The sequence below is a fragment of the Lynx rufus genome, unplaced genomic scaffold, assembly GCF_022079265.1.
Source record: "Lynx rufus isolate CCGP_SWC_20201006 ecotype Redwood Valley unplaced genomic scaffold, mLynRuf1.p SCAF_7, whole genome shotgun sequence".
Classification (NCBI taxonomy): Eukaryota; Metazoa; Chordata; class Mammalia; order Carnivora; family Felidae; genus Lynx; species Lynx rufus.
Window position 1 is genome coordinate 77,643,082 of NW_025814889.1, and position 27,652 is coordinate 77,670,733.

The 27,652-nt window shown below is 41.2% G+C and overlaps 2 protein-coding genes across 4 annotated transcripts in view; one reads left to right on the forward strand and one right to left on the reverse strand.

Annotated features, from left to right (window-relative positions):
• Positions 1–10,186, forward strand: part of HIGD1C (HIG1 hypoxia inducible domain family member 1C) — a 31,976-nt gene extending 21,790 nt beyond the window's left edge. For both annotated transcript variants that reach the window (XM_047065334.1, XM_047065335.1), the window contains exon 3: positions 9,718–10,186. In XM_047065334.1, the coding sequence (XP_046921290.1) occupies positions 9,718–9,782 (65 nt within the window). In that variant the 3' untranslated portion in view covers positions 9,783–10,186. The remainder of the gene's footprint in view (positions 1–9,717) is intronic.
• A 100-nt stretch (positions 10,187–10,286) lies between these two features.
• The window catches only part of SLC11A2 (solute carrier family 11 member 2), a 36,173-nt gene continuing 18,807 nt past the window's right edge, over positions 10,287–27,652 (reverse strand). Inside the window, exons 10-18 of one of the 2 annotated variants that reach the window (XR_006959800.1) lie at positions 26,944–27,102; positions 26,052–26,138; positions 24,977–25,096; positions 24,683–24,832; positions 23,608–23,681; positions 22,830–22,983; positions 20,978–21,031; positions 15,306–15,471; positions 10,287–11,374 (exon numbers count right to left, since the gene is read on the reverse strand). Coding sequence is in view for 1 of the 2 variants with exons in the window: in XM_047066112.1 (XP_046922068.1) it covers positions 15,394–15,471; positions 20,978–21,031; positions 22,830–22,983; positions 23,608–23,681; positions 24,683–24,832; positions 24,977–25,096; positions 26,052–26,138; positions 26,944–27,102 (876 nt within the window). In the remaining variant the exon portion in view is untranslated. Of the gene's footprint in view, positions 11,375–14,206; positions 15,472–20,977; positions 21,032–22,829; positions 22,984–23,607; positions 23,682–24,682; positions 24,833–24,976; positions 25,097–26,051; positions 26,139–26,943; positions 27,103–27,652 lie in introns of those variants that run through there. The other variant, XM_047066112.1, reaches the window with a different exon arrangement.

The following is a 27,652-nucleotide window of genomic DNA, read 5'->3' on the forward strand; positions in this document are numbered from 1 at the left end:
TTGAAGTTGCTTCCCCATAATAGGCTTAATTTCTTGGTATTTTAAGCACTGAAAGAAAAACAACCAGTAGACAAAAAGTACAAACGTCCAGTTATAAAATAAATAAGTGCTGGGGATGTCATGTACATAGTGGTGACTATAGTTCATAATATAGTTCATATAGTTTTGCATATTTGAAAGTTGCTGAGAGTAGAGAGTAGATCTTCAAAGTTCTCATCACAAGAAAAAAATTCTGTAAGTATTCATGGTTACAGACATTAACTAGGCTTACTGTGGTGATCATTACAACATATAGAAATAACAAATCATTGTTGTACACCTGAAACTAATATAATGTTATAGGTCGATTATAACCCAGTTTAAAACCTGGGTAGCTCCGTCACTTGACAGTCTGACCCTTAATTTCGGCTCAGGTCATGATCTCACGTTTTGCGAGATCGAGCCCTACATTGGGCTCTGTACTGACGGCGTGGCACCTGCTTGGGGTTCTCTCTCTCCCTCTGCCCCTCCCCACTCTCTCCCCCTCTCTCTCTCAAGATAAATAAATAAACATTTTAAAAAGGTAGAGAACTAGGTTTCGGGTTCTGTTATCTTGTATTATGAAAGGAGCAGTGAATAGTTTGTACCCTCTATAACCCAACTAAAGCAGTGGTTCTAGATTCCAGCCTTTACTGCTCACCTAAGAGCAGCAGTCATAGCTCTTGGCCTATTTGAACAGCAGATATAATTACTGACGTAGTTTAACTGGGAAGAATACATTTTTTGGAGCCCACAATCTCCACATCTGTTCTCCTTTTAGTCCCGGTCTGAGCAATAGGCAATCCTTTTTTAATCAGTCTATAAATTAGGTTATACTTAATGTAGTGAAATCCAAAGAACAGGTGTAAAACTATCTGGTTAATTCCAGTTATATCAACAGCTAAACCAGATAGTTCTAACAAGAAATCTACTTTGGGGTCTAAATTATCTTTTTTTTTTTTTTTTTTGGTCTACATTAATGGAAACAAGTTACAATGTTCTTAGTTCTCTTTCATGCTGTGCAGAGTAGAATCAGCCTAAGAGTAGGTCTAGGATTATGGAATGAGCAGTGTGGGGATTGTGTATAGGGAGTTATATGGTAATTATCTTACTACCATAAGCTGTGATACACAGGTGTTAACAAAATACAAGAAGCCTCACTATGAAGTTACAGTGCTCATTTTCATCATTTAGCAAACATTTATTAAGCTCTTGCTATGTGCAAAGCACTGCACTGGTCTAGAGATACAGAGATAAGACTCAGTCCCTACCCTCAAACAGTTTAGTCTCCTTAGGGAGAGACACCAACAACAGAAGACCATATAAACTCACAGATGCTATGACAGAGATAGCACAGGTTGTTGCTATGGAAGCACAAGCAGAAAGGAGGGGCATTTAACTAGGGCTGAGAGTCCAGGAGAGGCTTCCCTAAGGATTAAACCATATGAGGGGTGCCTGGGTGGCTCAGTCAGTTAAGCATCCAACTTCAGCTCAGGTCTTGATCTCGCAGTTCGTGAATTTGAGCCCTGCGTCGGGCTCTGTGCTGACAGCTCAGAGCCTAAAGCCTGCCTCAGATTCTGTATCTTTCTCTCTCTCTGCCCCTCTCCTGCTCACGCTCTGTCTCTCAAAAATAAATAAACATTAAAAAAAAATGAAAAGTAGATGTGGGGGCACGTGGGTGTCTCAGTCAGTTGAGCGCCCAACTTTGGCTTAGGTCATGATCTCGCAGTTTGTGAGTTCAAGCCCCACATGGGGCTGTCAGCACAGAGCAGGATTTGGATCCTCTGTCCCCCTCTCTCTGCTCCTCCCCCACTTGCACTCTCCCAATCAATCAATCAATCAATATATCTTTTTTAAAAAGTAGATGTAAAGTGAGAGAAGCAAGAAAAATCTGGAAGCTACAAGGATGAGCTGAACACATAGGATAGACTGGAACCCTTGTGGGTTTCTCACCATCTCTAAGCCTCTGAATTCGATGATGGGAGTGACAGAGGGAAAAATGATGCCCTTCATTTTGGAGATAAACATGAACCGAGCCAAGGAGTCAGAAAAGGTGAAGGAGGAAATTAAGCAGATCCACAGTAGATGCATTCCTAGTTGTTGCCCCATGCCAACAAAGTGGACCAGCAGATAAACAAACATGTGCTGCCTTCCAAGAAAAAAATGAATTTAGCTGCTGCTTCACTTCTGTCCTCTATATCTTATGCAAAGTGTTTCTTCTGCAATAACTCAGGGAATAAACGGAAAGGAATTCTGGAAATGTAGTTATAGTTTAGCTTAAGTTGACACAACACAAACTTACCACTAGGCCTTGTCAACCTGGCATCCATGTACATCTCTTTTAATACACTTAACTTTCAAATAAAGACAATGGCAAAATCAACCATCCATTGTATAACCAAAAACATGCTAATTCTGTCCCAAAAGAGGATACAAAAATCCTTTTACCCATCTTTGGGTGGTGTTGATTTGTCTTTGAATAGAGTCACATTCCTGTTTGATATCCTGTAACCTAAATCCTGAAATGTAAGATTAAGTATTATTAACACTTTTTACATTAGATGGCAGATAAATGGAAGTAGCAAATAGAAAAAAAATTAATGTATATACAAATGTATTCATATCAAAATAAGGAAGAAATATTCCCATCAGACTTTGTTTCTACAACTGGTCGGATGGTCATGGCTGGTATTATAACTATGTTCTTCCACTAGTCATTTCTTACTCACTTTGCCTTCAGCAAGCACCTTGGCTATTCGAGGTTATTTGACTAGAATGGTGACCCACACCTTCATTCCTAAATGGTCTGGGTCCTTAGCCAGTCTGCTTGTATTGGGTATAGTTTTCCATGGTCTTTAATCACAGGACATGGGAGTACTAAAAAATGCCCAGAAGATACATGCATTCCACACATACCTCCTTACCTTACCATTATATAGTAGTACCGTAATCTCCCCTTGATAGATCAGATCAATGTAATGGATTAACGTGCTGTCCTGTGCAATGGAGCGATGATCAAAGTCCTTGCAGACCAGATTATGGTATAGTCTGGAGAATTCAGGCAGCCCTGAGACTGAGTAGTGAAAGTATACTCTTGGCCCAACCGGGTGAAAGCAAAATGCTTTTGGTAGTTTTTATTAAAAGCTCTAGAGAATAAAGCAATCAGCCAGATTCATAGCTGCGAATCAAACAGCAAAGATGCTTGTATTGATAGGCTCTAGCAATGAAACCACACCTGGACAACAGCTGCAATTAGAGTGATCATCTGATTAAGTTTATAGAAATCCATTATCATTCTCCAAGAGCCATCTGTCTTCTAGCTAAAGAGGCAAATTGAATTGGTATGTGGTAGGAATCCCCACCCTAGCATCTTTAAAGTCCTTGATGATGGCACTAATCTCTACAGTCCATCTAGGAATGCAGTACTGCTTTGGTTTACTCTTGTGGTAGATACAGGCAAGTAGAACGGCTCACAGTTGGCTTTCCCCACCATAATAGCCCTTACACCCCAGGTCAGGGAACTGATGTGAGGATTCTGACAGTTGCTGAGTATGTCCCTTCCAGTTACACATTCCAGAACTGGGGAAATGACAATCCAAATGACATATGGATTTAGGAGCCCACCAGGCCAACTGCAAAATGGACCCACAGCAAAACTCCACTGACCACCTGACCTTCATAAACTCCTAGCTTGACTGGTAGACCGCCCTAATTCTCCAGGCATTAGTATCAATTCAGAGCCAGTGTTTCATAATCTCACAAATGTGATCATTTGCCATTCCTTATGCATAGGCATCTTGGTGAAGGGCCACAGATCTGTTCATAGTATTTACTTTTTGGCCGTGTTAACAGCATCTTTTCTTAAGGAGATCTGACTTCTCCTTTATTCAAGGGACTCTGGGTCTGTGAAGTGACTCAAATCTGGGAATTGGTTGGGGGCCCATGGCTGTCTACTGTGATGATTCAAGTTAAACTTTTATTCACCAAACCTAGAGCTTTTCTGCTTAAATGTTGCCCACCACTTTCAACTCTAGGGACACCATAATCAATTAGACAATGCCAAAGGTCTTTGTGGCTTAGCCTATTCTGATTACTGTTTAGTCTTTGCTGCCCATTACAGTAATCACACTTTCCTCGTCTTTGTCAATTAAATGGTGCTCCTTGACCCCTGCTTCTCAGGATCCCACCGTCTCCACTGAATTCAGGAAGCTTAGCAGTTTCCACCGTCATTTCTGGCTTACAGAAGATAGTTGCCACGGAACTCTCCAAGGATGCCAGGACTCCCTTCACAAATGTGTTTTTCCCAGCTTTGGTGAAGGGAGTAGATATATTTAGGGGGTGAATGAGCAGGATAAATCTACCTTAACATTCCAATCTCCCTAAGCCTTTGGATACCTTCCCAAATGTCAGGGTTTCTTAGTCTCGGCACTACTGACATTTTGGACTAATTGCTCTTTGTTGTGGAGGGCTGTCTTGTGCATTACAGGATGTTTAGCAGCATCCCTGGCCCCTACCCTCTAGATGCCAATAGCACCTACCCACCCCCAGAGTGACAACCAAAAACAGCTCCAGAAATTGCCAGATTTCCCTGGGGAATAAAATCGCCCCAGTAAAGAAGAATCACTGCCAGTACAGAATCACTGCTGTACCTTAGAATTATACCAAGAAAGCTCTGGCATTGCAGCTTCATTTAGTGGAGATTACCTTTCAGTCCAAGTTTCAGTCGTTCTCTGAAAGGAGTGGAAAGGGGTCTCCGTCAGATACAGGGATTTAAGGACTCCCTTTCACTGAAATCTGCCCACGTATCCCCATCCTAATTTTCAGGGTCCCACTCTTTCCAAAGCAATGCCCTAACTTTGACAAAAGAGACTCTGTGAGGGTGGGAATTTTATGATTGTAGTGATTAGCCACTCACAGGATTAGTCCCTGTGTTGTGTTTTTCAAAAATATCAGCCTCACAGCTACAGGAGTTGAGTTTCTTTCTGGGAAGTCATAAAGCTTTCAGGTCCCCTCATCGGACTTTAAACGAGGAGTTAAAAGCCCTGAGCCCATCATTTTGTTTTCCCGAGTTCTCCAACACACTTAGAAGAAACCAACCTAATTATACTTCTCTTTTCCACTAAATGTTCTATGACAGTAAATACTTGATCACCCAAAGCCTTGTTTTCTACAGGCACCTGATTAAAGGTATCTTATCTATAGGCGACAATCTTTTTTTAAAAAAAAAAAATTTTTTTTTTAACGTTTATTTATTTTTGAGACAGAGAGAGACAGAGCATGAACGGGGGAGGGTCAGAGAGAGAGGGAGACACAGAATCGGAAGCAGGCTCCAGGCTCTGAGCCATCAGCCCAGAGCCCGACGCGGGGCTCGAACTCGCGGACTGCGAGATCGTGACCTGAGCCGAAGTCGGACGCTTAACCGACTGAGCCACCCAGGCGCCCCTATAGGCGACAATCTTTAAAAAATGCTTTGCTAGCATGCCATGGACTGCTAGTATTATCTTTACTACTGGAAAAAATGGCCATTAATATCTTTAAATCTCATCACACCAGAGAGCCAATTCGAGATGACCCAGAACCTATTCAGAGCACCTGCACTCATGGTAATGTTCCTCTGGAAGCTTCTGATACCAAAATCTGTATCAGTCAGGGTTCAACCAGAGAAGTAAAACTACGAGTGGTGATATATACAAAGGGAGTTATTATAGAAACATGACCCTAACCAACTTTGGGAGCTGGTTAAACAGTCCATGTGAGGCTGTTGCTTATGTTTCTAATACTGGAGCCTAAATTTAGCCAGGCAGCAGTTGGGAAGGAAAAATAAACTGGAATCTGCAAGGAAGAGCTGGAACCCACAGAGAAATAGAAACCTGAGTCAGTCTCTAACTGACTCCAACTTCGATCATGGTGTGACCTGTAGGAGAAGCTGGCGCCGTCTATCATGGAGCTAATCCACTGGCCTTGTAGCCAAAGAAGCTAAAGGAGGAGCTCCAGAAGGAGCTGAACGATCTGTGGGTCTGACAGCTGCCCAGCAACGGCAAGGTGAGCCAGCAGATAAACAACACGCACAAGCTGTAACAGCGCCTAGTAACCCTGCACCGAGCCTTCCAAGTGTGAAAAGAATACAGAAGCTATACTGCTTCAATTTTACCTTCAAATCTCAAGCAAAATGTCTCTTGTGAGCCAAGCTAACTCAGAAAAAATGCAGGGATGGGAATTACAGTTTAGCTAACCTGATAGAAAACAAATCCCCAATAGATCTACATGGCTGCGAGCTGAGAAGTCAACGAGATGAAGTGAGCCAGTGAAAGATTTAAACAGGGGAGTAACGTAGTCAGAATGGCAGCTCAGAAAGATGCCTGCCTTATCGAAGCTCAAGAACAGGCAATATGAAACTGTTTGTTTAAACAGATGGTCACACTATAAAGACAAGGAAAAACCTGTTATCATAAAAGTCAGAACGGTGGTTATCTATGGAAAAGAGAGCGAGATACAGCCAGGCTTCTAGGATGCTTGCTATATTCTATTTCTTGACCCACAATTACAGGTATTCAGTCTACAACTGTTTGTTAATCTAGTCGTTTAACTTGTGTCTACTGTTTTCCATGCATATTTCACCATGAAAAAAAATGTGAAAAGGAAAGAGAAAATGATTAGAGATGATTGGCAAAGGAGGGGAGAAAATAAAGACAGAGAGGCCAATGAGATGATGAACTGGGTCTGAATTAAAGCAGTAATGGTGAAAATGGGAGGAGATGGAGTCTACGAACATTGAGGACTCAGCAACTAAGTGCGTGGGAAAAGGAAGGAAGGAGGAGTCCAGGATGATTCCTAGGTTTCTGGTTTGGGCAATCCGATATAAGATGGGCCTTGCACTAATGTAAAAAATGAAGCAGAACAGGGTTGGTAGGAGAGTAAGTCCAGTAAGTACTGGACAAAATAATAGCTAATAGTTAATGAGTGTTTATGATGTGGAACCCATTCTAATTGCTTTATATATCACTACCTCACTTAACCTTTTTTTGTAGGTAAACTTTATATTATTATCATTTTCATTCCAGTATAACATACAGTGTTATGTTAGTTTCAGGTGTACAATATAGTGATTTAATCCTAATGATTAATACCTCTTTACACCACCTGGTGTACTGTAATACAATTCAATACTGACGCCAACCACTGCAGCTCACCTTAGATGCCACAGGTTTAAGGACATGGTTCCCGAAGGGACTGCTGTTACTTCAGACACCAGCCATTGGGGGTTCCCAGGCCACCTGCCCTTCTGACCAACTAGCAACAAATTCAGGGGTTCCCAAGACTCCTTCAGGTTTGATATTTCACTAGAACAACTTGTGAACTCAAGAAAGCTCTATACTTACAATTACAGTTTTATTACAAAGTATACAGATCAGAAGCAGCCCAATCGAAACACATAGGGTATAGGTCTGGGAGGGTCCCAAACTCAAAGCTTCTGTACCCTCTCCCTGTGGAATGCCACCCTTCCAGCACATCAGTGTGTTTACCAACCAAGAGACTCTACGGAGCTTCAGTACCCAGAGTTTTTATTGTGGCTTCGTTACGTAGGCACCATTGATTGAATCACTGGCCCTATGACACAACTCAGTCTCCAGTCCTGGAGGTCTAGTCACATAGTTGGTCTTTCTGGCATGACTAGCCATATCCTGAAGTTATCTAGGAGCCCACCATGGATCACACCATTAACGTAAACTCCGGTATGATCCAAGAGGCTCATGAATAACAAAGATACTCCCATACCTGGTAAATTCCAAGCATTTTAGAAGCTCTATGCCAGGAACTGTGGACGAAGACCAAAGTCTTTATTAAACAATACCCTATGAGGTAGGTACTGTTATAATCCCATTTACAGATAAGGAAATTGAGGCTTAGAGAGGAAAACTTTCTTGCTCACAATCACGGGGGCTCTCTACTCCAGGGCCTGAACTCTTAATTCTATATTATACTGACTGAGGTACCTGTGGCAGATGTCTCTAAATTAGAGTACTCATACCCTAGGAGATGTAGAAGGAGATCCGTGGGTATGTAGGAAGAATATATTTCTATCTTAAAAACAAAAAGCTTTGGGGCGCCTGGGTGACTCAGTGGATTGAGCGTCCGACTTCAGCTCAGGTCATGATCTCACACCTCGTGAGTTCGAGCCCCGTGTCAGGCTCTGTGCTGAGAGCTTGGAGCCTGCAGCCTGCTTCAGATTCTGTGCCTCCCTCTCTCTCTGCCCCAACCCACTTGCATTCTGTCTCTCTCTCAAAAATAAACATCAAAAAAATAAAATTAAAAATTAAAAAAATTAAAAAACCAAAAAGCTTTACTAATAGACACACTGACAAATAGTACATTTATATAAGTTTATAAATAAATGACCATTTTGAGGAGCAAGCTCAAATTACTGATTTGTGCACAATTTAAAAGTCTGGCAGCCACCTACCCATGTATGTGGAAATGCCACGTATAGTATAATGAATATAAGTCTCATGTTCAGAAGAGAGATCTAATAACTTGCTTACCAGTGAAGCAACAGGTATGAGTGAGGCGAGAAAAGAGTTGAGATTGGAACTCCAGGGAACACCAACATTTAAAAGATAGGCATGAGGTAAGAATTATCTGTGTCTAATAAGCATAGGGAAATGAGTTCTAGAAGTCTCTCTGCATTGGAGAATGTTATTTCCCTAGATACGACAATGATTCAGGTAAGCATATTTTTGCCTTGGATCTTATGCATCTATGATAGTTACACTCCTGTTTCGTTAGAAAATTGTGCAGACAGCTGCCTCACGTGGCTACTATGTTGAGATGAGAACAACTAACTTACTGACCCCTTATTCTCTGTGCGCTCTTTGAAGATATTAACAAGAGGTGTAAGAAAGCAGAAGAAAATGGAGGATTTAGATTAGACAATCTACTAGATATCTGAAGCCTTGATAATTGATACAGGCGGGAATGGGAGCTGAGCGGACTCCTTAACTTGCTTTGGGTATGAACATTTGCTGACACCCCCACAATTCAACGAAAGCACTCTATTCCACACGCTATTTCCCCTGACTCCTTACCCTTTTCTGCATGGCCCTAGGACCTCATCCTGGTGAAAGACCCACATCTATGTCATCTGCCTAAACTCACAGCTAATTCACCCACTAGACTGTAAACCCCTAGAAGCAGTTTTGCTTCTCTTGAGATATTGAGCACAAGCAGACACTGAATAGAGGTTTGCTAAGTTGAGGTGTCTATTATTTCTATTTTATTATCTAGCCAAATCTCCCCCCTCTCTCTTTTTCACCAATATTTTAAAATTCAAATTTTAGGATGACATAGTAACATTATAAATTCAGATTTAGATTTGTACTGATCTTAATGGGCTCTAACTTTTTTGGGCTTCTTTTTCTGGAGCCACTTATATAATCTAAGCCAAAAGTTAGTGAGATGGAAGGCATTTGTTTGTTTTTAAATTAAGTGATAACGGGGCCCCTGGCTGGCTTAGTCGGTAGAGCACGTGACTCTTGATCTTGGTGTAGTGAGTTCAAGCCCATGGTTGGGTGTAGAGGTCACTTAAAAAAAAAAAAGGCACCTAAACTGAGGGACAGTTTTGGAAAAATACAAGCAGAATACAATAAATTCAGTGTTTGTTTCCCATAGATACCGTATTGATGTCTATCTTTTTGTTTCTAGGTGTTCTCTATTCTATGTATAAGGATTACATTAGACCTCGATTCTTCAATGTGTCCAAAAAATGAAGCTACATACAAGACAAGAAGGCTTCTGAAAACTATTTATTCTGAAGAATAAATTTTCAGTACGTAGTAAATTATACTGCAAAAGTATGAGACAGGATTCGCATAGCCTTGTATAGCAAGTCTCAGTTGTTTATGTTGATTTCCAAATCAAGAGTCATAGTCAACCCAAAAATATCCTTGTTGTCTTTCAGAACCTAGGACATGATTTTCTGACTTTTAAAATTTTTATTTTCTAGTTAGTGGCAAAAAATAATCTATATTACGTCAAACCAATCTGAAAATTAGGAGTTAGTTATGTAATGGCTACAGAAAAATTATCTATATCTGTATTAAATGTGACGGTCTAGCCTGGGTGGCTCAGTCGGTTAAGTGTCCAACTTCAGCTCAGGTCATGATCTCGCAGTTTGTGGGTTCAAGCCCCACGTCGGGCTCTGGGCTGACAGCTCAGAGCCTGGAGCCTGTTTCGGATTCTGTGTGTGTGTGTCTCTCTCTTGCTGTCCCTCCTCTGCTCTCTCTCTCTCTCAAAATAAATAAATAAACCTTAAAAAAAAATGATGCTCCATTCATTGTTTAATTCTCTCCAAATAGGGCAAGGTAATTAAAGCTTTCATAAATTCCTTTTGAGAATGGGAAACAATTACATCAGAGGAGAATGGCCATGTTGTTATTTAAATTTGGTTTACCATTGTGTGCTTCGCTCTTATCTCAAAATTTGACTATTTTGCCACAAACATAAATGTTTAATTTTTAATGTCTATGTATTCATTTTTATACTTGAAAGCATTTCTAGGAGTACAAAGGTGAATTGCTAAAAAAAAAAATCCCTTTTCCCCAGATGACAACGGTAGGGGTGAAAGGAATTAGTCCAGTGCTATTGCTAATCTGGTATGACACTCGAAAACACAGAAATCAAAACAGACATTAAATGTTAATTACACCTGTGACCTGAAACTCCTCTACAACTGCCCTAAGGTTCTAAAAAATTAACTATACTGTTGAAGTCATTACATCTGTGACTCAGATCTACCTTCTAAGACTCCAAGCCTGGGGAGAAAGGGAAAAAAAAAAAAAAGCAAAACCAGAAACAAACAAATGAAAAAAGCATTCACTGAAAAAAAATCAAGAATGCATTATAAAATTATCTGTGGCGGTTACTTCCTTTTCTTTGATGTTTCCTACAGTGGAGAGTTCATCTGAAAGGAAGGTGAAGTCTAGTATTTGGGAAAGGAAACAATGTCGGAATATCTGAAATTAAGTCTGCAGTCTAGGCATTAACCCCCACTGTTCTGTGTATTAATTTGCACAGGCAATTATTTTTAAAATTGTCATTTGTACCTGTCATGGGGCTTTCCTAGTTCCACCAACAAGTATACATATTTTGGGCAACACTGTCCTCTGGGGAAAACAGGCCAGGCAAGAATCCAACGACTTTATTCCACTAAATAGTCCTGCAGCTGGATCTAATATGTTGCATGGAGGTCAGGGAGATTGAGAACAGCAGGCATAGAAATGTCACCCTTCGTGTTGATTCCACAATGGAGAAGTACTTCTATTCAGGGTCCTGGAAAGATCCCATTCTCTCAATGTATACTCTGCATTAAAAATAGACTTAAGTGTTTAATTAGAAATGGGCTTTTTTCAAAACACCCAACAGGTTCCAGAATTTTGTAATTTTACTGAGAGCTGAATATATGTATTGCTTGAAACAGAAATGCTAAGCATTTATTCACCAAGAATAGCTATGCATGAGAACTCACAAACTGTATTTAAATTAACGTGTAAAATCATCTGCGTAGAAAAGAAGCAGGATGCTCATTTATCCACTTTAGCTTGGGTTAAGAAGAGGGGTCACTGTAGGGACCCTACATATAGGTGAAATACAGTACCCGAATGAAGACAACACTTCTGGGGCAAAACTTTGGAGGCTTGATATCATAATGTTTAAAGTTGAGAAGGCTTTTTTCATTAACTACTGAAACCCCTGATGCCTCACTTGCTAAACTATTTCATTTGCCTCAATATGCTCTGCCTTTTTTTTTAATTAAAATTTTTTTTTCAACATTTATATATTTTTGAGAGACGGAGCACAAGCAGGGGAGGGGCAGAGAGAGAGGGAGACACAGAATCCCAAGCAGGCTTCAGGCTCTGAGCTGTCAGTACAGAGCCCAACATGGGGCTCGAACCCATGAACTGTGAGATCATGACCTGAACCAAAACTGACTGACTGCCTTTTATATTAGGTGGACATGTGGTTATGTAGCAGCAGCTGCCCAGTAACTATTATTTAGTTGTATTTTTTTGACATTCTGGATATTCATTGTCAGAGCGTCCTCTTATAAATTGACTCCATAATGTTAAACCTGAGGAACTGAGTTGAGTGTATGCTTCTAGGTTTATCTTGAGATTGAATATGTTAATAGCTATAAAAGCATATAATATAAAATCCAGATTTGTAAATATAAATTAGAGAATGATTAAAAGTTCTAACTTAGAAATGAAGACTCATTCTAAAAAAGACTCATTCTATAAAAATCAGTCTCCTCTACTGATCTTGGTGTGACTCAGTTTATCAACTTTTCAGATTACAGGAGTTGTATGACTTGATGGATAAATTTATAAACATTTTTTTCAATTTATTTTTATTTTAAGTAGCTTCCACACCAACATGGGGCTTGAACTCACAACCTGAGATCAAGAGTTGCATGTTCTACCGACTGAGTGGGCCAGGCGCCCCAAACTTAAAAGCTTTTGTAAACTCCAGTCTGTTCCATTAATGTACAGCCATAGGATGGAGATGAGAGCTAGACTCCCCCAAGTACTTAGTCTCTGTTTAACCAAGCACTTCATCTTTTTATGAGTGGCAAAACAGAATTCTGTTAACCTTTTTCTTCTTTCTCCTAACACTCTCTGGTAATGAAACTAACTACCTGAGAAATTGAATTTCCAAGAGAGGCAGGAAAATCCACATTGGTTCATCTAGAGTTGCTATCTGTGTATAAAGAATATAAAATACTGTGGGGCAGCTGACTGGCTCAGTCAAACAGCATGTGACTCTTGATCTTGGGGTCATGAGTTCAAGTCCATGTTGGGTGTAGAGATTACTTAAATAAATAAAATGTCTTTAAAAAAATCTAAAATACTGAAACTCATTTTAAAAATCTCTTTTTCGGGGGCGCCTGGGTGGCGCAGTCGGTTAAGCGTCCGACTTCAGCCAGGTCACGATCTCGCGGTCCGTGAGTTCGAGCCCCGCATCAGGCTCTGGGCTGATGGCTCAGAGCCTGGAGCCTGCTTCCGATTCTGTGTCTCCCTCTCTCTCTGCCCCTCCCCCATTCATGCTGTGTCTCTCTCTGTCCCCAAAATAAATAAACATTAAAAAAAAAAAAATTAAAAAAATAAAAAAAATAAAAAAAATAAAAATCTCTTTTTCAGGGCACCTGGGTGGCTCAGTCAGTTAAGCATCCACTCTTGGTTTTGGCTCAGGTCATGATCTCAAGGGTCATGAGATCAAGCCCCACAGCAGTCTACGCAATGGGCATGGAGCCTGCTTAAGAGTCTCTCTCTCTCTCTCTCTCTCTCTCTCTCTCTCTCTCTCTCTCTCTCCCCCTCTCTCCCCCCCGCCCCTCCCCTGTATGTGTGTGTGTGCTCATGCTCTCCCTCTCTTTCAAAAAAGAAATCTCGTTTTCAAATGAAAGCTGATAACTGATGTTAATTCAGTTTCATTTTTAAGATCAGAAGGACTCTAACCTACAAATGCTACTCTTACCAGAAGTTTCAAGGGCCTCTGAAATAGAAATGAGAGAATTTTTAAAAAGTATTACCTTAGACAACTCCCTGCCACTTAGAGGACCAAGTCTTTATAAGTGAAGATAAACGATGTCTGGAATTTTAAAAAGTCTTACTGAAAAAATACTAACTTTTATTCTTTTATTTTTTTCATTTTTATTTGTTTTTAAATTTTTTAATGTTTTTGTTTATTTTTGAGACAGAGAGAGACAGAGCATGAGCAGGGGAGAAGCAGAGAGAGAGGGAGACACAGGCTCCAGGCTCCAAGCTGTCAGCACAGAGCCCGACGTGGGACATGAACTCACAGACTGTGAGATCATGACCTGAGCCAAAGTCAGACACCCAACCGACTGAGCCACCCAGGTGCCCAATACTAACTTTTAAAATAAGACAGAGAGGTCAGATATTTCACTTTTAAGCTGAAAGAGGAAAATGATGCTCAAAGTCATACAAAAGCTGCAGGCTTTGCAAACTCAATGTCTTTGGGGCTAGAAGGAAACGAATCGAAGAAGTGTGTGCCACCCTGAGTACAGTCCATTAAAACGGACTAGCCACCATCCAGTTCCAGCCAACTGCAATTCCATGCAGGAATGTAAGCCCAGTGTGGCAAATCTTCTTTTCAATCAGATAATTATGCAACATTTTTCCAATTTTTAAATATTAATTTTTATTATAAAAATCTTAAGGAAAAAAGTCCTGGTTAAGAAGAGGGGTCAAAAAAAGTCTATCACCCACATGTAGGCAGGCAGTTTATGACATGAGAACTAGTCGTCCACGTCCTGGTCTAGTTCTGCTCTCATATTACTTGATATAAGTATCTTAAATAAAATGCTTAGCATTCAAGGAAATTCAACACTAGAAATATTAACCATTCCTGGAAATAGACTTTGGACCTAGAAATGGTGTCTGTGGAGTTTTAGTGGGGAAAAATGGGAAGAAAAAGACATGGTAGAACTCTACAAACGTTAGAAAGAAAACAAGTAACCTCCATCATTTTCTGTTTGGGACTTACAAAGTTAAATGTTAGAGGGTTCTTCTTTTTATCCCTAAAGCTTGAATGCTAGAATGGGCTGAGTTACGATGTCACATGCAAAACTGATCATTGGTTAGAGTATGGTTTCTGAATCTTCTGATGAGGTATTAAGCTCTTTGGGAAATACCACCATACCTCTGACAAGATTTCAAGAAAAGCAACAAAGAATAATAATTGCAAAGCACACAATATAACCAGGATAAATCTGCTGAAAAGAAGAACTGTTTCCTTTAGAAATGATGTGCTGCTAGTCAGTAGTCGCTAAGGGTCCGGTTAAAACTGAAATCGAATTTAACTAGCCATAGTCAAGTGTCACTTTAAAAGGCAAGTCAATTTGACCAGATCATTCTGAAAAAGAGCATTACTCCCTTTCCTCTGTCACTTGTGACCCAGAGAAAACAAATATCTGATTTATCTATAGCTTTTAAAAAAATAAGAAAGACCTATCAATTTCACATAACCTTAAAACTCTACCCAAACTGACATGTTCAGGTTTACATAAATATATATGTTTTTTAAGTTCCAGAGGTCAAGACACAAGCCCATAGGGGTGTGTGGCCACCGTGGGCCAATCATGTCACTCTGGCTACTGTAGGACCATCGTGAGGTGGGTGGGTCTCTGTCCTACACTTAGAGCTGGCAGCTTTTAACACCCTTCCCATGAGGAAATCTTTGACTTTTGTTCAAAACATCTGAACAAAACTCACCTCTGAACTAACAGAGATATGTTAACAGGACACCTGGCACAAAAGGACTAAGACAAAGTGGTTCTTAAACAGTCTCTCAGGCTGTCAGTCATCTAGACACAAGTGAGTCAGCATCCACGGTGTTCAGAAGGTAGAGTTCAGGCTGAGCTGTCAGTCCCAGATGGTACTAAGGACAAAAAAATGAAAAAGGGTTAGACTGATGTGCAAGTATTTGTTATTCTTTTTTTATGTCTATTTCTGAGAGACAGAGGGAGTGCACACGTGAGCGGGGGAAGGGGGGAGGCAGAGATGGGGACAGAGGATCTGAAGTGAGCTCCAGGCTGACAGCAGAGAGCCGGAGAGCTGGAGAGCCAGATGCGGGGCTCAAACTCACAAACTGATCATGACCTGAATGGAAGTCAGGCGCTTAGCCAACTGAGCCACCCAGGCAGCCCTGATTCACGAGTATTTAAATACTGAAACTGGCACACGAGCACCTATAATCAGCACATCGGTAGAGGCCTTTTTTCAGTACTGCTATATTGATTTTTATTTCCGAAGAGAAATGGCTTACAGAAACGGTTTACATAAAATACTAGCTTGGAGCTGAATGAAATAGTTAAGAACTGAGATAATGCCAAGCGCCCTTATGAAATCTGCACTTTGACTATTCTTGTGACACATTTGCTTCCAGAGGGGTGCTTGCTGGCAATAAGGACGAGAGCAAACAAACACTCTGAGCACTTTTGTATTCTAGTACTGTGTTTTAGAAATCAAATAAGCCCTAAGTAATTAAAATAAATACTAGAATCAAATACTAATTCTAACTCTTGAGCTCACTCTAACTCCTAAGCCCAATATCCAGGCCCCATGACCTTCTGGCACCTGAGCCAATTCTTTCCCTAAAAAAAAAGAAAATAGCACGTGCTATTTTTCTCTCCTCTGCATACCATCGTGAGATAATCACTGAATCTCACTTTAGCCCTACTGTTATTACTTAGGGCTTTAGGAATGTTATCACCCCTTGGCATCAACAACCTGTGAGTTAAGGCAGAATGTAGACTATGAATCCACAGGAGGAAAATATTCCTATTATAGCATAGTGGAAAAGGCACCAGAGTCGAGTTCAAGCTCCAACTCTGCCGCTTCCTGTGACCTTGAGCAAGTGCATGTATCCTTTTTGGAGCCTTATCCTACTTATTTGTAAAATGGGAATAAATGCTACATTTGAAAATGCCAAGTACGCTGATATGCTGTGTTAGTCTTCAACAAATATGATTTTTTTAATGTTTATTTTTTAATGTTTGTTCATTTATAGAGGCAGAGAGAGAGAATCCCAAGCAGGTTTGCATTCTCAGTATAGAACCGGTTGCAGGGCTCGAGCCCACGAACCGTGAGATCATGACCTGAGCTGAGATCAAGAGTCGGATGCTTAACTGACTGAGCCACCCAGGCACCTCGACAAATGGAATTTTTTAACACATTACAAATTGCCCTGTATACCTCACAAGCTTCTGATGACCCCGTGGACACCAAATGAACCCCCAAATAATTCTAGGCATAGTGAGCTAGGAAATTACTAACAGTGGCCTTAGGGCAGAGAAACAGCTCTTCAGACAAGCCTCCTTATTCATTTCAGGGTCTTCCATTTCAGGTTTTAGTAACCAAGAGCAACTGTCAGATACACTATAAATTCATTGCTGCCTTTTCACAAGAGAGCTGAGCTGGTGGGCTTCCTCATTATGTAATAAGCAAGAGTTGCCTTATTAGTCCTGTGATCCCCAGACTCTTAGAGGACTTGTTAGGGTTCCTTCACTGGAGGAGTCTGTCATATTGTTGGGAGACACTGAGAAGTGGCGCGGAACGGCACAGGAATAGGCTAACTGCTGTCACAGGGGCAGAGAGGTAATGCAAATGAGTAAGCTTCATAGTTCTTAGCTACTCCTGGGGTAGGATCAGAGAGGGCCCTGTCCGCCTTCTGTGCCCACCAAAAAGCATTCAAAGTTGTTCCAAATTTAACACAGGCCAAGCAAAATTAGTCTGTCAGTTGGCTAGAGTACGAATCTCTCACTAATCAGAGTATCAAGCGAGATGCTCTGACGTGTTCCTGTAATGCCAGACACCAAAGCTTGGCGTCTTAACCTGGCATGAAGAGTGTACCACGTATTACACAGGACGGTTCGGTAATGGCAACGTGGACTCTGGAGTTTAGCTATTCAAGTTGACATGCCAGCTGCTCATTTACCAGTGATGTGATTTGAGGAAGTTAACTTTACTTTTTGGCCTTCCAGTTGCCTCATCGATGTAGAGGCCGATCCTCTTGTTGTAACAACTGAATGAGGTCCTAGGAGTGCTCAGACCAGGACGAGCACATGGGGGTCAGTGTCAGCCGTTTTTAACCCTCATAAGCTGAGGTGCCAAGGGAAGCTGACACGTTTAGATTCATTGGCCCTACCTATCGAATAAAGGAGTAGAAAGCATTCCAGAGGGCAGAGCTAAAAGAAATGTCTCAAATCAGGATCTTCAAACTACTGCATCCTATTCTAGTTTGGAAAGTAAACCCAAGAGAAGAAGGGAGAGCTAAACGAGGAAGGACAACATGGAGAACAGAATTCCCAGATTACTTCTATGGTGTTACAGTATTCAGCTCCTATAAGACAGGCAGAAAAGCTTATGACAGAGAAAGGGAAAATGAAGTTCAAGTGACAATCTTGGAATAAATCAAGTGTTCACTTAGATTTTCCTGTCATTTGTATGGTGACAGGGCTAGTACTTCATTAGGCCTGAGCTTCGTCTTTGTTTTCATTAAATGGCGCCAATGTTTCCGTTTATATCCGTTCCACCAAAATGCTTTCAATTTTTAAGCTAAACAATTTTGGTTTCTCTTTTCAAACACTTATACTTTTTATGGGCAGCATACATGGAATATAAAAGCCTATTCCAACAGTGAAACAAGACTACAGACAGAAAAATGTTCAGCTTAGGGCAAAGAAAGGCTGAATAACAATTTTTTTTCGAGTTTAAATAAGGCAATGATGTGACCTTTAGCAACAGCAAGACAAACAGTATGTGACTAAGTGGGTAGATTGATATTCGTGTTTGCTGTCTGCAGTTCATCAAGTCTTCTGGGGACTAAAGCTATTTATACCTCCATCCCTTCACAAGAGAAAATCACTAACACTGTATGTCAATCCAGGTGGTGGCTGATGTTTCAGTATTTCAGAAGTTAAATATTTTCAAGGTGAAAAAAAATACCCAGGAAACCAAACAGGAAAAAGAAAAAATTTTTAATTACAAACCAAGTTTACATATTGTTAAGTGGTCACTACCAGCTCAGTTGTCACCACTTGGAATACGACTAGCAGGACCTCACAGGAGCCAAACTACAGCTCGTCCCCATCCCTATGAATTCCCAAGATGCTGTACCAGCACAATTATTTCATGTCACATTTCTGGAGAACAAGGATGGATTTACATAAGGTACAATTGTATATCCTTAACATTCCACACACACACACTGCACATGCTGGCACCGGAAGACTTCATAAGCATTGTTTATTGCACCCAGAGTACTGGCTAAAGGACACTCTCTAAGAGGATCAAATGGAATATGGTTTGGGAGTGCTTTTAACACTGTAAAACACTCCACACGTAGTATTATAAAATGCCACTTAAGTGGGAAGAAATTTTCCACCATCGTAAGTCATAAATAAAACTTTAAAAAAGAAAATAAGCAGCTTTACTTGAACTTCTAAATACATTTTGTGAATCTGAGACTGACTGGGCCCACCAGACTCAGGGCAAAGGGAAGTGTCACTGTACTGTCTTTACAAAGAATTTTTCTTGTCAATTTTGCCTTCACCTAGCACAGCCAGATGAGAGGTAAAGATGTCAGTCTCCAACATCTTCACAGAGTGCCCTTATGACCAGGCATGACGATAGGGAGAGGGGAAGATGTGAGGAGGAACAGTTGGGGAAATTTGTCTTTCATGATCCTGTCAGATATTACTTGAGGGACTAAGAGAAGGTATAGTCGGTGAAACAGTAGTTTATCCTTAATGCCTTATGAAAAACAATCCATCCAGTCTGTGCTTTTGACTGTGTGCAAAATATGAGCAATAATGCTTTCAGGGGCTGAGATGAATACATAATATCAATCAACCAGGACTCCAGAAGGAAAGCTCCAAAAAACGAGAAGTCCTTCAATGCCATTGCCGTTACTGTTCTCACCAAGTCAATGGCTATAAAAGACTTGATTATTTATCTCCACCAGACAAATGTGATTTGATCTGATATAATCACACAATCTCAGGCTCCACATGTAAAAGTATCAGAAGTGGCTGAAGAGCAGCAGCTTCATGCCGAAGGGACCCATTTCCTCTGACTCCAAAGCTCCACCATCTGGTCTCAAAATTTTTCCCTCTGAGGGAATGGCTGAAGAGAGGTAGCCCAGCGCAACCTTGCTGAGAGAACTCTGCAACCACAGTGATACCTACTGACTTGCTGAGGGAGAGAGAAAGAGCTTTGCAACAGTTAGGTCCACAGCTCCTGAGATTGCCTTGCAAGTGGTCTTGGGCATGCTTCGGAAAAACGTGACAGTCCTGGTAGGAGATGGCTTTTAGGAATAAAACAGATGGCTCTTCTTTTCCTTTCAGTCTTTTCTCCTCATTCCAAAATCTCATGAGAACGTCAGTTCATAAATGCTACCATCTTTTTCTATAGCCAACTTCCTGGATGAGGAAGGTGAAGGTTTTACAACTGTATGCACTCAAAGAGGAAGTATCAACGGGAAAGCTCGGTACTAAGACGAAACTTATGAAAATCAGGACTCCCAAGAAATTCCTGATAAGCTTTCCATCTCTGAGGAAAATCTGCTCAGTGATGTTCCAAGGTGATTAATAACCACCACCTGCATGTCAGCTTTGCTATTTGTTCATTTATCACCTTCTAAATTTATGCTTTCTCATCCCTCTTAACTTCCACCAAAAATTTAAAGTGGAAAGAAGTTAAAAGAACCCTGAACCTGAAAGAGGTAGAGATGTCTCACAATTTTATATTTAAAATGGATGACACCACCTTAGGTGAGTTTTTTTTTGTTTTAATAATTAAAGTAACTGAAAGGGTATGGATAAGAAAAGTATTTCTCAAAAAAAAAAAAAAAAAAAAAAAAAAGAAAAGTATTTCTCAGCCTCTTAAAATCCAGAATCTTTTGATAAACAAAACCTGCATACCCATTCTATAATTTGTATTATGAAAAATTTATTACATTTTCCAATTTTTTTTTTTTTTTTAAACACACAGCCTAGTTAAGAATCATGCCTACAGGATTCTCTCTCAAAAGGATAAAACAAACTGGCCCTTAGGCAGCTACTTAAAATTTTAGTGTTGGAATGATAGCAGCAAATGTCAGCTTTTCACAGATCCTATCTAATCCAGTTCCCAGGTTAGGAGGTCAGGAAGAAAAAAAATTCCATCTTTCAAACATATATTGAAACAAAGTCTTTCCCAACAAACAGTTGAGTCTTAAATGAAGTCTGTGCAACAGCACATACTTTTGTCTATGTTCACACAGTAAACCATAGAAACACACTGGCTCTGATGGCTACCTGTGGAGGACAGACAGACTGATCCAGTGTTTACTTAGTATAGCCACCGGTGGCTTCTTCGGTCAGCAGGACTTTAGAGATGCTTACCGTGTGCCCACAGTCCAGGAAGGACATGCCCAGTGCAATCAAACATTGCCAACCCTGAAAGATAAAGTATGGCCATCATTCACCAGCCCCTCTGAAGTGCCCTCTTACCCACCATGACTGCTCACGCCTCACTGCTCAGACACAAACCTTCTCTCTTCCTTGCATATCCAGCTTTGCTCATCTCCTACCACCAAGGTTGCACAAAGTCATTCTCCCAACCCCACAGCCCCTTCAAAACATCCTGGAGTTTGCCTTCCTCGGCAACGTTTTTTTGCATACTATTTTCAATACTGAGCTCCCTGCTCCTACCGCTTTTCGTTTGTCGTTTGTTTCTTTCATCCGACTGGGAGTTCCCTGAAGACCCATTCCTCATGATGAAGGTGGAGGCAGAGGGAATGACGGACAGACTAATACAAATGGAATAGTATCCTGAACTGCTCTACGATGTCCATGTTTTGGGGGCTTCATAGCAGTAACCCACCCTGGAATCAGCCCTCAGCCTTAAAATGGGTCTTCAACAATCTCGACAGTCTCAGGGTGACTGAGGACAACTCGGACCCTCCATACACAATTTGCAGGAAGGAAAGATTCCTTTAACTTCTACGGTGAATTTTTAAAATATTTCCTGTCAAAGACACGTTCAATTACTTGGATTTCCTTAGAGTAAATCCCTAGAATATAGGCTCAGCATAATCCTAGTGTGCCCCAGGTTTACTGGGGAGAAAAAAAAGAAAAGCTGTATCAGTCCAGGACATAATTTTTCAATAGTCACTAAAGCAATTTTCTCAATCTAGTACCTAACCTGTGGCAAACACTGGCATGGGCATTAGTTAAATGTTCAAAAGATCGGGTTTCCAGCCTCTGTCCTTAACCATTCTCTGCAGCAGATATGGTATAAATTCTGCTGCCCCTAAATTCCTCCAAACATGAATTTTTCAGAGAAACCTGTATGGAACAGGGAGGTGGATTTGTTGTTTTTATTGCTAGAACTATTTCCATTACTATAAGTAATGTGATAGAACATTTGGGAAATAGAGAAAAGAATGTATCTATGATGGTACCATCTTTTTTTTAATGTTTATTTATTTTTGAGGGGGGGGGATGCAAGTGGGGAATGAGCAGAGAGAGAGAGGGACACAGAATCTGAAACAGGCTCCAGGCTCTATGCTGACAGTAAACAGCCCGACTCAGGGTGACCTCATGAACCATGAGATCATGACCTGAGCCGAAATTGGACGCTTAACAGACTGAGCCACCCAGGCACCCCCATGATGGTACCATCCGAACATACCTATCATCATGTTCACATAATCTACCCTAGACTTTTGAGAAGGAACTTGATTATCTCGGAACACATTACTCTGTATTCATTTTCTATGTAGTTACGATTTCATAACCATCATTTTTAAATCACTCTAGAGTAATTCAATGAGCGAGTATCACTGTTATTTCTTTACGAGACAGTTATTAAATGGCAGAGCTGAGCAGGGCCGTGAACTCACGTGTATCCCGCCCCAAAGCTCTGACATCTCACCAACCCCATCTCGTACTGCCCTCTACTTTCTATACTGCTCTTCTTTTAATTCCTCAAACACAGTACACTCTCTTATTAGGAATTACTAAGAATGGAAACCAGCAGAAGTGACAGGACAGCTCTTAGGAGTCTAAATTTTATGGTTAAAAATATTGTTTAACCACAGCTGACGTTATTAACAATTTCATGTAAACTGTTCCAGTAACCTGGAGATAAGAAGGCTATGTGCTCTTTTGAGTCCTTTCATTTTGGTATCAGTAAGCCCCGTCTCTACCAACTCTGATACATCTACCCCTACTCCCTCCTGAATGGACTTACCAAGTATAACACAAAGCTCAGATAAGCCACACTGACCACAGCAGCTACCACATACAATGCCACATGCCCTAGTTCCTGGACATAAACCATGACAAAGTACATGTTGATGGAACAGACGATAAGGACCAAGATCCCGCCTGCAATCCTCCAGCCTCTGTAAAAGAATCAGCAATCAATGGTGGAATAGTCCAACCTATCTGTAAGCAGAAAAGGACACTCGGTCTTGTTGGGCAGACAGGACAGGAGTTAAGAGGCATTTCAAAATGAACTGAAAATTGTCTTATTATGTCCCAATTAGATTAAATGAGCCAAATAGACACCAGTAGGGAGAAAGAGGTGGGGGAAATACTATCAAATAATCCCTGATATTTAAGTCCCTAAAAATGCAACAAGCCCTAAAATTTCAACAAGTCCAGAGTTCCTAGAGATGCAACAGACAATTTAAAATGCCCCACACTCTTTAAAGATGCATATAAAAGGTATTCGTTTATGCCTTTCTCATTAAGATCATTTAACATGAAATTAAGGCAGCTTCAGTGGCTGCAGCTGAAGAACAAAACCCTAAGAGCTGACCTTTCTCTCCCCAAAAATGAAAAATTGCTTGCCTTCTTTTACTACATTCAGAGTCTCCATTTTCTAAGCCAAAGATTGAGGGGCACCTCTAGGAATCACCTCTCAAAGCATGTGGTTCCCTACATGACTCATTTTCTGACTGGCCTGTTGGATGCAGATACCATTTCCCCACGTATTTTGGGGGAACTGAGAGAAGTACACTCACATTCCATTGGCAAAGTCACTCATTACTGGCCGCAAGCTCGTAAATGTGAGGATGGGTATGAGAGCAAAGGGAAGCTGGAAAAGAAAGAACAAAGATCAGACAGGACTACTGGAGATACTCATATTACCCAGCACTGTTAGCAAAAGGGAAACACACACCCTGCTTCATCTGCCCCATGAGAAATTATTCCTGTCATCCCAACATGCTCATGCATTACGTTGAAATCTATAGAGGCATCATTAACTTAGCATCGATCATCATCCTTTGAGTCCTTAAAAACATGTTATCTTCCTTGTCTTCTTAACCTCCATAGGACCTAACGATATCCTATGTTATTTATTATTTAATGTTTGCTTGGATTAAGAAACAATAATTTTACACTCTGTACGTAATTATAGCAGATAATTCCCATTCAACAAGCTTTTAAAACCAAACCATGTCCAAAAGATTTTATTTAAAAAAATGTTTTAAAATTCATTTGAGAGAGAGAGAGTGAGAAAGAGAGAGAGAGAATAAACAGGGGAGGGGCAGAGAGAAGAAGAGACAGAATCTCAAGCAAGATCTGCACGGTCAGTGCAGAGCCGGATGCAGGGCTCAAACTCATGAACTGTGAGATCGTGACCTGAGCTGAGGTCAAGAGTCTGACGCTTCACTGACTGTACCACCCAGGCACCCTAAAAGCTTTCATTTATGCATTTATTTATTTTTGTTTGTTTGTTTATTTATTTTTGAGAGCAAGTGGGGGAGGCTCAGAGGGAGAGGGAGACAGAGAATCCCAATCAGGCTCTGCGCTATCAGCATAGAGCTTGACTAGGGGCTCAAATCCATGAACAAGTGATATCATGACCTGAGCTGAAGTCAAGAGTTGGATGCTTAACCGAATGAACCACCCAGGTATCCCTAAGAGGTTTTTAGATACCAGGGATTCCATACATTTACTGCAGACCAAGACTCTGCCTCTTTCTTCCTCTCAATTTTCCCCAGCACCCAGCCCTATACACTCAGTACCTAGGGACAGCAATATATAATGCTGCCTGATTAAATGGAATGGGAGTTTCCTCAGCTCCTTCCTTACCTGTAAGCTCTGCAGAACATTCAGGAAGTCATTCATCCCTGTTAGATGCTCTACATCCTGGAAGATGGCAACAAGCAGAGTGGGGATGATGGCAATAGAGCGGGTCAGAATCACTCGGGCAAAGCGTGACCACTTCAGGTTCAGAAATCCCTGGAAGAAAACACAGCAGGATGAATGTCTAGAATAGGAAACAGAGAGAGGTCTGGGAAGCCCTTAGAAACATGGGAGTAAGAAGAAGTAACAAAAGGACAATGTTTTCTTCCTCTAATGTATACCAGTCACAATAGCACATACCTCCATGACGAACTGGCCAGAATAGGTTCCTGTCATGGTAGAGCTCTGCCCTGCAGCCAGGATCCCCACTGCCCAGATGTAGAGTGCAGCAGGCCCAAAGTAACATCCCAGTACAACACCCTGGGAGAAGCAGGGAAGAAAGATGTTTGTGTCAATGACCTGCTTAGACAACACCCAAAACAGAATTCCTCTGCAGCATTTCTCCCTCTTCCTTCCTATGTACCAATCTACACCAAGTGCCGTGCTGGGAACTACCCCAGAAGCTAGACTCAGGACCTGTCCTCACTTCAGAGGCCCTCAACCTAAATTTTCCTGGATATTCCTTCATTCCTCTACCTCTTCTCCAAGTTCTTAAAGGCTTCGTCTTCAACATAGATTTTAAATATGTGAAAAAAAAAAGTCTATACCACATTTCTCAAATTATATTACTTAACACACTATTCTGGAAGATAGCAACAGGAGTGAAGAAAAAGGTCAAATAAATTTGGGAAGTGCTACATAAGCTATGTGTTCTACTCTTGGAGGTTCGTAATGTAACCAACATAAAAGGGACTGAGAGGTCCCAATAAAGAATACTTTATCAGAAACACTTTCTTCAGTCTCCCCCAATAAATATCCTATGAAAAGGGGTGCCTGGGTGGTTCAGTCGGTTGGGCATCCAACTTTAGCTTCATGATCTCGCGGTTTGTGAGTTTGAGCCCCGTGTCAGGCTTGCCACTATCAGTGCAGAGCCTCTGTCCCCACCCCCCTCTCTCTGCCCCTCCCCTGCTCACTCGCACGCACTCTCTCTCTCTCTAAGTAAAAAACTTTAAAAAGAAACTTTAAAAAATCCTATAAAACAATAAACTACCAGCATAACTCTGGGAATGGCTGATACTGTTCATCTTTATCTTTCAGCTTATCCTCTATTCCCTCCCATGTAATCCAAAAATGCTTGTCTGGCATCTAGACCTCTGAAATAAATGGCACTCCAGAGAAGATATATTCAGTTCTGAAGTGAACCCACAGAAAAGACCAGATACTATTCCAAGAATATTGATTCAGGAGCAATGATCACAGATCTGAATAGGTTTACCCCTTTGTAGATGTCCACAGCCAGTGTCGAGTTATCGTCAGGAAAGAGGCTAGTGTGGGGACTGCTCGCATTTCTACAGACTGCAACCTGGAATGCAAGCAGTTTAGGAGCAACTTTTATTTTTGAGGCAAGGACCAGATCAGAAGAACTCTCCAGCAAATCACAAACTACACGTCATACTCAAGTCATGTATGAGACCTAGGGTGGAGGTAAGACACCGGATACACGTTGTAAAGGGAGCAGAGACTGGCACCAAGGTCACGTGTGGTCTTCTTCCATAATCTTTCTACACCCCCCTGCCATCAAAAATATTTACCGAGTGAAGAGTGTGCATGGTAATACGTGAATGCTGGCTCACTTTAAGCGATGACAGGAGGAGAGGGCCCCTAAGAAACAGGAGAGGACTCCTGAGTCAAAGCAGAGCCAGAAGTCTGAGTTCCTATAGACAGGCAATCAGGAATCAAGACGACAGAGAATTCAAAATGCAAAAGAGTGAGGAAAAAAAAAAATGCCAAAGAGTGTATCTTAGGCGGTTTCTGTTTTCTGTTTGTTGACTCCTCCCCACTTGTCCTCATCACCAAATGGCAGGCTGGCAGTTGATAAACAGGAAACAAAAGGAGATGACAAAGAGCCAAACAGACACAAAGCCACTAACAGCAACATGAGGCAATCTTTAATCTGAGGCAAGCTCTCTTCTGTGCCAAAAGATGGGAAAAATGGGTCTAGGCTTAGTCTGCCCCCAGACTCCAGACCCTAACTAGTGCAGTGATTAGGGGGCAGCCCTGAGGTTGGAGATCTGTTTCCCCTGAGCTTCAAGTCACTGTCATTCTGCCTACCCCACTCCTTCACTTATCCTCACATTCACTACCATTCACGACCCTGGCTTACTCACCACCTGGTCGTTGGTTTTTTCAAAAAATGCTTCGGCAAAGACGGAGACGACAAAGACGTTGATGATGAAGGAAACAAAGAGAGCAATGCAGGATTCAATGAAAAAGTACTTATTAGCTTCTCGTACCTCCTGCTTATTGGCTCGGTTTACCTGTCTGGACTAGAGAGAGGACAGCAGTAGTCGTTAATTAGTTAGAACAAGTCTCCTCGTAATATTGCATGAGTTTGGAGTCAGAGGAAAGATGCAGAGGGCAAAACAACTGACCATATGAAATGTGAGAAAACGCACTTTAACATCCTAGTTCATGAAGTGAGTAAGAACTTCGTGGCACTTTGACAACGTTGGGCATGCCCCAAACAGGAAATGATGACTATGAGCTCTCAGTTATTGTGGCCAGAAGAACCACCAACATACAAAAACAACCTGATTTTCAGTCCTAATAACCTTAATTATAAAGGTCTCTGAAATCTCCCAGCGAACTACTGTAGAAGACTGACTGAGAAAAGCTTTGTTGGGTACTTTACTTCTGATCTCCTCACGGTCACTCAGACTTTTGAGATTCAAACACAAGAGACTTGGTGTACTTTTGGACCTTTTAGGTAGAACTTTAGTCCCAGTTTTTCCGTGTGGCCGCTTATTTCTGGTCACCTTTGTGATAAAAACAGTCTGAGTGTGTGGAGTTTATAAACACCCAACTGTGGAAAAACAC